The 12,843-nt window shown below is 36.3% G+C and overlaps 1 protein-coding gene across 4 annotated transcripts in view; it reads right to left on the bottom strand.

Annotated features, from left to right (window-relative positions):
* The window catches only part of LOC136034574 (tetraspanin-15-like), a 117,292-nt gene extending 106,027 nt beyond the window's left edge, over positions 1–11,265 (bottom strand). Inside the window, exon 1 of one of the 4 annotated variants that reach the window (XM_065715818.1) lies at positions 10,929–11,265. In XM_065715818.1, the coding sequence (XP_065571890.1) occupies positions 10,929–11,015 (87 nt within the window). In that variant the 5' untranslated portion in view covers positions 11,016–11,265. The remainder of the gene's footprint in view (positions 1–10,928) is intronic. The other 3 variants (XM_065715819.1, XM_065715820.1, XM_065715817.1) reach the window with 3 other exon arrangements.
* Positions 11,266–12,843: the final 1,578 nt, after the last annotated feature.

The raw sequence follows: 12,843 nt of genomic DNA, 5'->3' as shown, positions 1-12,843 counted from the left end.
TCTATCCAGATCAAAGGTGATTTTTAGAAAGAACATACAAAATTTTAGAAGACACACATACATACACAAATATTAGCTTAGTACACATACTATTGGTAAATTATAAATATGATTTCTGACTAAAGCAATGAACCCAATAAGGAAAAGACCAATGAGGCCACTTTAGATGAGTGAGCGAAGTAATTACAGAGGCATAGCTTGATTTCTAAGGGAAAGACATCACTTAGCATGAAGATACTTAATGGACTAGAAATGTTGCATATAAAGTTTAGAGACGAACTGCTTGCTTTTAAATAGAATAAAAGATGTATCCATCAAATCTCATAGACACGCTTCAATTAGGCGTGTCTGAACAAGCAGATCTCATTAGTTTTGAGTTTGAAATTAAAAGAACATAAACTGAACATAAATTTAATACGTTTTAGCGAAACAAACCTTAGTGAAGGTCCCATTCTTATATGATATGCCAGATAGAGCACTGAAGTAGTTGGTGCCATGTACAAAATGTTTTTTCAGTAGTTAAAGTATCAAGTGAGGTTAATAGATTATCTAATGCGGAATCAAGAGTTAAGCAGGGTTGTTTCTCATCCTTGTTTATATGGATTATCTTAATGGGCTTTGTTTTAAAAAACAAAGCACAGACTATGGGAGTGTTTGGAATAAAACTAACTCTGCTTATGCGGATGGATCGGCCTATATATATATATATATATATATATATATATATATATATATATATATATATATATATATATATATATATATATATAGCGAGATCGGATAAATATAGTGTGGATCTGCCGTAAAGTATAGCGGGTCTGCATGCAAGATGTGTTAGCTAAAATTATTCTGCCTATTATGAAGTAATAATTGTTTTTTACCTTCACGCCGTCCAAATACTTTACCCCCCCCCCCTAATGTGCAAATATATTGCTCAAATTGTTTAAGTCTAATGTATCCTGTCCCCCGTCACTTGTTTTCTACCGAGCGTAGGCTAATTGTCTCTTAATACAGATGGATGAAACCGGTTTGTTCTCGAGTTTTACACAGAGTGATTCTTGAGTGGGGTCACTATAACAGATAAGTACCAACAACTGCTTAAGATGCCTCACACTAAGCCGTTTGATAAAGCACCCAACTTTTAATCAGATTCTCATGGATGAAAAAATCTTGGAAAGGTGTTACGCTAGATAAATGAAACTTCAGGGATGGATCAACAGCCCACATTTGAAATTAAAATGGAAAAAGAACAATTTCTGTATACAAAATTAACAAAATACTTCAAAATACTATTTTGCAACCTGGTTTCAAATATTAAGAATTCATTAATTTTAAATTTACCCATCAAAATTTATGTTAATATTTAGAATCATCACAAACATTCATTTTGGTACCTTCTGAGATTTGATTAAAATCTTAGGTATTTGATAAAATGACTGGTTGTATTACCTAACTGCATCTTATTAAAGAGTAAATAATAATCATATCTTATTTTCTATTTTAATCAATTAATTTCATTTCACGAACTATACATTTGAATTGCAGCAGAAAAACAAAGACGAGCTGCTATCATCAATGCAAATAGTGAATTATTTTGAAATTGGGAAAAAGTAGTCTTTGTACAACGAGATAACGAAATACTTCTTTCATAAAACTATTCCAAAATTTCAGCCTTTATAAAAATTAAATAAAAAAAAACAAGTTTTTTTAACTGAAAGTAAGGAGCGACATTAAAACTTAAAACGAACAGAAATTACTTCGTATATGAAAGAGGCTGCTTCCTCATCAACGCCCCGCTCTTTACGCTAAAGTTTGACTCTGTCTCTCAATTCTTCTTTTTAAAACAGTAAAAAACTTTAGCGTAAAGAGCTATCCTATTTTCTAAAATAACGCAAATTTTCTCAGGCTCGTAACTTTTGATGGGTAAGACTAAATTTGATGAAACCTATATGTTTAAAATCAGCATTAAAATGCGATTCTTTTGATGTAGGTATTGGTATCAAAATTCCATTTTTTAGAGTTTTGGTTACTATTGAGCCGGGTCGCTCCTTACTACAGTTCGTTACCACGAACTGTTTGAAAAACAAAACAAAAAAAACAAACGACAAAACACCACTTGGGATGTGAGTGTGGCCTACTTTCAGTGTGTGTATAATCGTGCAAAGGTGTCAGTAAATTGAAACATCTGCAAGGTGGTGAAAGTTAGTCTAAACATATGAATATCAAGAAAGGGAAGCGGGACTAGGAAAATAACCTTTGACTTTCAAAAGTCAAATTTATGCTTATATCAGACATGCAGAGCTAATTGATGAGATTTGAGAATATATTATTTTGAAAGATAAACGAATCTGTTCGAAGTTCAGAGAAGATAGCTCTCTTTTTTCGTAGTAATAAAATTCTTAGCATGGTTTTCTCGATACATCTATGATTTCCAGTGTTGGGCCCACATCCCACCAGTGGGACCTGGCAACATTTTGGCGGGTCCTGTGCAGCACGTGCAGCCCTTATCTGACTATACTTTAGAGCCTTAATTTTGAATAAAACGGAAAAATCATGTGAATGACGTCACATTTAAATGCATATATTGTATAAAACATATATTGTATAAAAGGTGTTGTTTTCAGGCGTAATTTTTCTTTAAAATAAAATATGTCTAGAGGGCAACCCCAAAAAGACACTAGATTAACGGTTTTTAAGCTTCATTTACACTTTTTCTCCTTCTTCATCATGAGAAAAGCACCTACAATCCTAAACGGGATCCTTTTGGCCTTCACCTGCATGTTTTCACAGTCATAATACGCATAATACATTGCAGATACGCTGCGTACATTAAGATATTCATGATACATTTCATGACAATATATATATATTGTGATTTTCTCGTCGGAAGTCCAAGCACTTGAGTTGCCTGTTTCCCGCAATTTAAGGCTTACATGCCGGCTGGCACCAATATGGCTCTTCCTGCTCATTCTAGCTCTCTTCTGCACAAGGTAACAATAATCAAAATTAAAATATTATTTTTCGACAAAGAAAAAAATAGTAAAATTACATAATCATCGATCGACCCCACAGAGCGTGTCATTAATATCAAATAAGTTTTTGAAATATCAGTTGTCTGTCTGTAAAATGCTTTTTCGACAGAAAAGGGTAAAGGTGCATCCACAATCAGGTTAGCATTTGGCGGAACTTTATACTTCTGAGGTAGGTCATTCAGTTTGTAAATTCCAGGGGTAGCTGTCATGTATTCAAAGAGGACGTGTTGCAAGGTGTATTTAGCCAAGCTGCTTCCATCTGCGTTCTTTTCGTCTCGGCAATACTGCTAAGTTTTTATTTTGAAATAAGCCCAAGTGTATTCAAATAAGCTACTTTGAATGTTGGAAACAAAGCTTGAGAAAGCTTTCTATAAGGATGGTGGTTTATAATTGCATCTTAAAGCGTGATTGAACACTTTTGATCAAGTTGTGGGTTGATAAACTTTGCCGTCTCTTCAGACGTTTTTACGATAATTGATGCCTACATGACTAGGAACAGACCAGAAAACCATTGCTATCTTAATCTTCAATAAATAATCAAGCAGCTTTCTTAAATCCTTCAAATGAGCGTCCCTTGTATTCCATGTTATAGACTATATAAGTTTAAGAGCAGTTTGACAATCCAAGAAGATGGCTACTTTACATAAGTGGGAAGGTATATTGTTGACGGCCTTCTGTGATTCAACTAATGCTGCCAGTTCAGCCGTCAAAACTGTGGAGTCCACTGGAAGAGGCGATGGAAATGCAGGTACCTGTTGTCTCTTCAAAATAACTCTCGAAAAAACACTCCTTTGAATGTTTATCTAAAAAAGAAAATTATCCATAGCACGTGTTCACCAATGCATAAGCAGAAACCTTATGTTTATTTTAAATACAGTTTTGATCGTTTCAGCAGAAAGGAATATTCACCTCCTGTCTGGAATAGAACCGGATATTCATCCTAAGGAACACGTTTTGTTTTATTGAGAAGTTTGAAACCCGGCTGCCGAGAGGAAATTTGACTTCTATCAAACTTACCTTAAAAATCGCTGTTTGTTTTGGGTGTTAAATTAGATAGGAAATTCAAATTAACAATGCATCTATTTTTTTGAGAGGCAACGCTAGAGCGTTGCGTATAGTAACGGCCATACGTCTCCAATGGTTTATATATTCACTATTATTATTTTCAGAGGCAATTAAGTGGTAGGGATGTTCGTAAAAACTTCCGAGGGGAATCATTCGGAAGCCAACTAGCCTACCCCACGCCCTTTTTTCTCCAGAATTTATCTAATAAAAATTTTGAGATAGTGAATGGTCTTTCGAATGGTCAAGGAGGTATCTGGAATTATTGCTGCTGTGGCGGGTTTATTCCTTACTAGGGATTCATCACTATAAACAAGTAGATGACTCTTGAAATTTGTAGCTTTTTCTTTAAAATTAAGATCTTATTAATTTATTAAATAAAAAAAACAAGTTTTTTAAATGAAAGTAAGGAGCGACATTAAAACTTAAAACGAACAGAAATTACTCCGTATATGAAAGGGGCTTTTCCTTCTCAACGCCCCGCTCTTTATGCTAAAGTTTGACTCTTTCTCTTAACTCTACATTTTAAAACAGTAAAAAACTTTAGCGTAAAGAGCGGGGCGTTGAGAAGGAAAATCCCCTCAAAAAACTCTAATAAACACAGTATTGATAACAATGGATACAGCAACAGGATCAAATTTTTATGGTTATCCAATTATGTAGAATTCGTCGAGTTCAATATTACCTATCAAAAATTATGAACCTGAGAAAATAAACCTAATTTTTAAAACGGGAAAACACCCCAAAACATCATGAGATCTTAATGAAAATTACGCCATCAGATTCAGCATATCAGAGAACGCTACAGTTGAGTGCTGGACCCTAGTTTTGTTCAGAACTTGGTCCTTGCATAAGTCTTTCGTGGGATGGAATGTTTTGATGTGTATAGCTTCATAAAAGTTTCCTGGGGAAAGCATTTAGTCAAGCGAGTTTGAAAGGGATCTCGAATTTCACAGGGATCGACAGCAGTAGTTGCTGCTTCAAAACGCTTCAGAACTGTCCAAGGGAAATTAAAGCCCTAGTGCGATAGGTGGACTCTTAAACTTCAATTTACAGATACTTGAGAGAGGATATTTGAGTCTTTGGTGCCTACAAAAATCAAGACAAGCCTAGACAGTCGGAAAATCTTCACTTTATGCTGATTCCAGATACATCATATTTATCAAGTTTATTCCTATCCTCCAATAGCAATTCAACTGTTCAGAGACGTGTATGACTAAGTTCATAAAACAAATCAGAGAAATATTTTGAAAAGAGGATTTGCTAGAGGCTTTGGTTTTAATCCACCATTCAGCCGATTGAAGTTACTTTTTCGTGTTGGTATTTGTTCTTGAAAATATTTTCTTTTTTCGGAACACATTTACAAGTTTTTTGTTACTATAGGCTTCAGTTCGATCTTTACTAGGTTTCGGCGGATATCACAGTCACGAAAAGGCTATTCTATGCAACGGAGTTAGTTAAACTCGTTAATAAGCCCCCCTCCCTCTGACCGGATTAAAAATCATGGGTCTAATGCTGCGTATAACATCGAACTTGCTAGGCTTAGAGCAATAAAATCACGGAATGAGAAACCCCTGTTTGCCTAGTGAGCCAAAGGAATTGTCTTGTTAAAGAAGTTGCTTCAGCGCGAAAAAAGACAGAAAAAAAAACAGGTTTCTTTTAACTGAAAGTAAGGAGTGACACCAAAACGTTAAATGAACAGAAATTATTCCGTATACGAAAGGGGCCGTCCCCTCCTCGACACCCCGCTCTTTAAGCATAAGTTTTTTATTGTTTCAAAAAGTAGATTTGTGAGAAAGTCAAACTTTAGTGTAAAGAGCGGGGAGTTGACGAAGGGACAGCCCCTTTCATATGCGAGATAATTGCTGTTCGTTTCAAGTTTTAATATCGCTGCTTACTTTCAGTTAAAAAAAACACTTGTTTTGGTATTTAATTTCTGAACGTTTCTGAATTAATGCAGATCTTGGCTCACTGTACATGAAATATTAAAGAAATTTGCATATTAATTTTAATTTTTTGGGTAAATGGTTTTTCTCAAAATTTGATCGGACGATATAGAGAAAAAAGGGGTAGGGGAAGGGGCTTAGTTGCCCTACATTTTTCGGTTATTTAAAAAGGCCACTAAAACCTTTAATTTTAATTCCGAACGTTTTTATTAGTATTAAATATACGTAACTTACGAATTAGCTTACGTTACGAACTTCTGTATTCGTATATTTTATTACGTGTATGAGGGGGTTCGCCTCATCGTCATTAAACCTCTCTTTACGCTAAAGTTGAATTTTGTTCCAATTCGTTAAGGATGACCCCTGAATCACAAAGGTCGTTTAACTAGAATAAATAGCTCTCTTGAAATTACTAAAAATACTTCAGCGTAAAGCGCGAGATATTGAGGAGGGGACGAACCCCCTCATATACGTAATAATTTCTGTTCGTTTTAAGTTTCAATGCTACTCCTTACTTTCAGTTGAAAAAACTTGTTTTTATTTAATTCTTAATTGTTTTTTAAATAATACAGCGCCTCCTTCACGGAAATTCTCTTTCCCCATGAAAGATTACTCCATGGAAAGATCCTCCCACGGAGCCCCCGACCTTCCCTGCCAGAAAAATCCACCCGAAAACGTCTGTATGCTACAAAATAACCAATGCTATACGAAAACAAGAGCTAAGAGCTCATATGGCACTTGTGGCGAGGTCGGAAGAGCCAAGAGCCAAGAGTTAATATGGCATGAGCTCTAGCAAAATTCTAAGAATCAATAGAATGATTTAAAAGGAAAATCAGAGGCTTAATGCCGGTTGAGATTTAAAATAAGAGCTCTGAGACACAAGGCCCTTCTAAATGTGAAAATTCATTAAGATCCGAACACCCACTTGTAAGTTAAAAATACCTCATTTTTCTAATTTTTCCTCTCCTTTCAGCCCCCCAGATGGTCAAATCGGGGAAAACAACTTTATTAAGTCAATTTGTGCAGGTCCCTAACACGCCTACCAATTTTCATCGTCCTACCATATCCAGAAGCACCAAACTCGCGAAAGCACTGGACCCCCCCCCCCCCTAGCTCTCCCAAAGAGAGGGGATCTAGTCCGACTACGTCAATCACGTATCTACGACATTTGCTTATTCTACCCACCAAGTTTCACCAAGATCACCCATTCGCAAGATAAAGATACCTCAATTTTCACGTTTTCCAAGATATCCGGTTTCCCCCTCAAACTCCCCCCAATGTCACTAGATCTGGTTGGGATTTAAAATAAGAGCTCTGAAGCACGAGATCCTTTCTAAGTATAAAATTTCATGAAGATCTTAATTTATCGGGTTAATTTTTAACCTGTTCTTAAGCTACAAGTACCTCATTTTTTCGAAATACCCCCCCCCCCCCCCCAAAGAGAGTAGATCTGGTCCGGTTATGCCAGTCACGTATCTGGAACTTGCGCTTATTCTTCCCACCAAATTTCATCCTGATCTTTCCACTCTAAGCCTTTTCGAAGATTTCCGGTTCCCCCATCCAAACTCCCCCAATGACACTGGATCCGGTCGGGATTTAGGATGAGATATCTAAGTTACGAGGTCCTTCTAAATAAGAAATTTTATTAAGATCCAATCACTCCTTCGTAAGTTAAAGGACCTCATTTTTTCTAGTTTTTCAGAACTAACCCTCCCCCAACTCCCCCAAAGAGAGCAGATCCGTTCCGGTTATGTCAATGACGTATCTAGGACTTGTGGTTAGTTTTTCCATCAAGTTCATCCCGATCCCTACACTCTAAGCGTTTTCCAAGATTTTAGGTTTCCCCCTCCAACTCCCCCCAATGTCACCGGAACCGGTCGGAATTTAAAGCAAAAGCTCTGAAACAAGATATCTTTCCAAAGATCAAATTTTATCAAGACCAGATGACCTGTTCGTAAGTTAAAATACCTCATTTTTTTCTAATTTTTCCAAATTAACCGTCCTCCCACTCCCCCCAGATGGGGGGAAACGAATATTTCTAATTTAGTCTGTTCTGATCCCTGATGCGTCTGCCGAATTTTATCGTTCTAGCTTATCGGAAAGTGCCTAAACTAGCAAAACTGGGACCGACAGACAGACAGACCGACAGAATTTGCAATCGCTATGTCATTTGGTTAATACCAACTGCCACAAAAATGGGCGAATTTCATAGCTTGCAGCCCTTCCCCCAGGGATTGTGGGGGAATAAGTCGTCCTCAAAGACATAGTTATTGGATTTTTCGACTATGCTGAACAAAATGGCTATCCCAAAGTTTTGAACCTGTAAATTTGGGAAAAGATAAGCGTGGGAGGGGGCCTAGCTGCCCTCCAATTTTTTTGGTCACTTAAAAAGAGTACTATACCTCTTAATTACCGTTCAAATGAGCCCTCTAGCGACATTCGAGGACCACTGGGTCAATTCCACATTTTTGCAGGTAGGAGCTTGAAACCTCTGCCGTTAAGTTCTCTGATACGCTGAATCTGATGGTGTGATTTTCATTAAGATTTCATGACTTCTATGGGGTGTTTCCCCTTTTTTCGAAAATAAGGCAAATTTTCTGGGGCTCGTAGCTTTTGGTGGGTAAGATTAAACTTGAAGAAACTTGTATATTCAAAACACAGTATAAAAATCCCATTCTTTCGATATATCTAGTGGTATCAAAATTTCGTTTTTTAGAATTTCGGTTACCATTGAGCCGGGTCGCTCCTTACTTACAGCTCGTTACAGCGAACTGTTTGACACAAGTTCTCGAGTTTTATTATATAACCGATAGGTGCAGAATTGACTTAAAAGCTTTATGTTAACACCTTATTTCAAATGGCTTGGTAAAGTGGGCAGTATGCAGCTAAGGATATAGTTTTATTGTATTTTAATGTAAAATATTCTACTATACTCAATAATGACATGAAAGTTGTTTAAAGCAATGGCCGTGTGTTTACAACTATATCCAAGATTTTCGCTAGGGGGGGGGGGTTAAGGCAACACCCCATCATGGACTGCGTCTAAGAACAAACATTTTGGGGAGAGGGACTCAGACCGTTGACTTCCTTGGAAATGACTTTGTATACTAGTCTTAAAGTTGACATCTTTGGATACGAAATGGTTTTAACAAGGGCTACATAGATTGTGATTTTTACAAAGGAAAATATCCAGAATTCCAAATATCAAAAAGAACTAATATTGGTACTATTTCTTATAGCCACCCCACTCAAGTTCTTGGTCTGACAAAACCGGTTTCTTTCTGTATGTACTCGGTGATTATCAGCTTAGCGCGAGAGAATGTGCATACACTACACTGTAGGAATGTTTTAATTAAATATTTTTGTTTATATTTTAGTTATGTTAGGTCACAGCGTAGATACCAATATATACCAATATTGGTATCTAAGCTGTGGGTTAGGTTAGGCTACGTTAGAAACCATCTAATATAATGTGCTATGGGGGCCTGATTTCTATATGTCTCTTTTGTAGCTTCCATAATTTTTTACTAAAGTGTTTTATTTTCATCATACTTAAATATATTTCATCAGGATTAACTTCACTTCTTGAGTGGGGTAGCTGTAAGAGATCAATACCCAAATAGCAATAGTGTGACACACTCAAATTTGATATTGATAGATCACAATGCACAGAACCTTTAATGCAGGCATATATAATGTTTCTTTTTTTGGGGGGAGGGGGGACTTAATAATAATAAAAGAAAATTATTGATAATTTAAATAAGAAGTGTCCTGCAGTTTCGAAAAACGTTGGATTTCAGGGGGTGGGGCTGCCCTCTGTCTAAGTTTCTTCGTTGATGCTTATTACCGATTTTATTTATTTGCAAATTCGGTACTTGTTAATTATAGTGACTACACCAGTATTTAGGCAGCGTGAAGTTAAAAAATAATGCTTACTTCATAATATGCAGAATAATTGTAGCTAACACATTTTGCATGCAGACCCGCTTTAATTCCCGGTCAATGTTCCTATTACCTAAACAATTGTTCAGGGTCATAAAACTATTGTTAATAGATGCATTTTGACTTTTGGAACATCTTTTCTCTCTTGCAAAATTACCGCAAACTCACCGTTATGGAGTTACTATATATTTGCACATTAGGGGGGGGGGGGTAAAGTATAGCATATATTAAATACAGCAATGGTTAGTTTACGTATTTAATATATGCTATGCTTTACCCCCACCCCCCTGATGTGCAAATATATAGCCCAAATTTGTGTCTAAACTATTACAGATCCGCGATTCCAAATATCCGGTCAACGAAAACGGAAATGATTGCAATTCTATATGTGTAAATACAGGATATTTGGGCCGGAATAACTCCATAACGGTGAGTTTGCAGTAAATTGCAAGAGTGAAAAGATGTTCCAAAAGTCAAAATGCATCTATTAACAATAGTTTCATGACCCTGAACAATTTTTTAGGTAATAGGAACATTGACCTAATTCCCCCCCCCCATTGTGCAAATATATAGCCCGAATTATAAAAGTCCAATGCATTCTGTCATTCGTCATTTGTTTTTCGGGTTCTCTTTTTGTCACAGTAACTTAGGCACAAGGGTTAAAACAAGAGAGCCGCATTGGGAAAATAAATGGGAAATATATAATTGGGTTCCATTTGCACATTGGGGGGGGGTAAAGTATAGCGGGTCTGCATGCAAAAATTGCTAGCTACGATTATTCTGCATATTATGAGGTAAGAATTGTTATCCAGATTCGAGGACATGATCCCTTTCTGAGTTAGTGATTCAACTATAAACCAACCACGGTTTAGATTTCCCCAGTAGTTTTTCCGTATATGGTCACAATTCCGAAATCCTGTCTTTGAAGAACAAGAAAAAAACTTACAAACACTGCAACACACACTGCAGTCAGTACGTATCTAATCCATCCCATTTCATATTTCTTAATTCTGAACACTTTTTTGATATCCATTCTGTTTCAAATCCTATTGCTACTATGTTAAACACATGCAATAGGCACGTTAAAAACTAATACTGGTGGAGAGATAAGCGAAAATTTCATTCCGAAAAGCCTTCAAGCGGGTGGCCTCGCTATTTTTGTTACAGATGGTAAAACTGCCTAATTAACAATTTACTTGATTATTCATTTTCACCAGTAATCACCGTACGTGATTACTCTCCTGAATGATTCTTGTGTGATTTTACTAATTTTCTTTCTGAACATAGAAGATTAGAGCTTGCTTCTGAAACAACATTTGCTTGCCGTTTTTAATATATTTCCTTTATGAAAGGAAGTAACAGAACAAAGAGGTGGAAAAGTAAACAAAAGACTTTATACAACACGGACACCGAATAGTGCTAAGAAAAAGTCTTCTGTGTTAATCAGTGGCATCAATTTGTGGAAATTAGGGGGAGGGCAAAAATCTATGTTCAGAATCTAAGAGGTGGGTGTTAGTTTAATTTGCTGTTCAATTTTTTGTAATTGAAGTACAGAAAAACGTTTTTTAGTGATAATCCGGAAAAAAAGATGTTTTTTAAAATTGGAGGGGGAGGTGGTCCCCCTCCAATTGACACCATTGGTGTTTACATATGATATTTTTTTCTTATAAATAATCTTCAGTGATATTGTTTTACTAAATAAATATTATTAAATTTATCTTAGATCCTTTCAAACAGTTCGTGGTAACGAACTGTAGTAAGGAGCGACCCGGCTCAATAGTAAACGAAACTCTAAAAAATGGAATTTCAATGCTAAAAGATATATCAAAAGAATCAGATTTTTATGCTGATTTTAAATATATAAGTTTCATCAAATTTAGTCTTTGTCATCAGAAGTTACGAGCCTGAGAAAATTTGCCTTATTTTAGAAAATAGGGGATAACACCCCCTAAAAGTCATAGGATCTTAACGAAAATCGCACCATCGGATTCAGCGTATCAGAGAACCCTATAGAAAAAATTTCAAGGTCCAATCTACAAAAATGTGGAATTTCGTATTTTTTGCCAGAAGACAAATCACGGGTGCGTGTTTATTTGTTTTTTTGTTTTTTTTGTTTTTTTTCCCCAGGGGTCATCGTATCGACCAAGTGGTCCTAGAATGTCGCAAGAGGGCTCATTCTAACGGAAATGAAAAGTTCTAGTGCCCTTTTTAAGTGACCATAAAAATTGGAGGGCACCTAGGCCCCCTCCCACGCTCATTTTTTTACGAAAGTCAACGGATCAAAATTTTTAGATAGCCATTTTGTTCCGCATAGTCTAAAACCATAATAACTATGTCTTTGGGGATGACATACCCCCCACAGTCCCTGGGAGAGGGGCTGCAAGTTACAAACTTTGGCCAATGTTTACATACAGTAATGGTTACTGGGAAGTGTACCGACGTTATCAGGGGGATTTTTTTGGTTTGGGTGTGGGGCTCAGGGGAGGGGGCTATATGGGAGGATCTTCTCTTGGAGGAATATTTCATGGGGGAAGAGAAATTCAATCAAAAGGGCGCAGGACTTTCTAGCATTACTATAAAAAAACAAACAATGAAAATATAAACATGAAAAAGTTTTTTCAATTGAAAGTAACGAGTAGCATCAAAACTTAAAACGAACAGAGATTATTACGCATATGAGGGGTTCTAAAAATACATTAGCATAAAGAGCGAGGTATTTAGGAGGAGATAAATACTTCACTCTTTATGCTAAAATTTTTTTAAGTAATTTCAACTATTTATTCTACGGCCTTTCTGATTCGGGGGTCATTCTTAAAGAATTGGGACAAAACAAGATTTAGTTTGAAGAGCGAGGTATTAAC

Source organism: Artemia franciscana, chromosome 13 (assembly GCF_032884065.1).
Source record: "Artemia franciscana chromosome 13, ASM3288406v1, whole genome shotgun sequence".
In the NCBI taxonomy this organism is placed as follows: Eukaryota; Metazoa; Arthropoda; class Branchiopoda; order Anostraca; family Artemiidae; genus Artemia; species Artemia franciscana.
The sequence above is the reverse complement of the archived record's forward strand: the minus strand, read 5'-3'. Positions and strand labels throughout refer to the sequence as shown.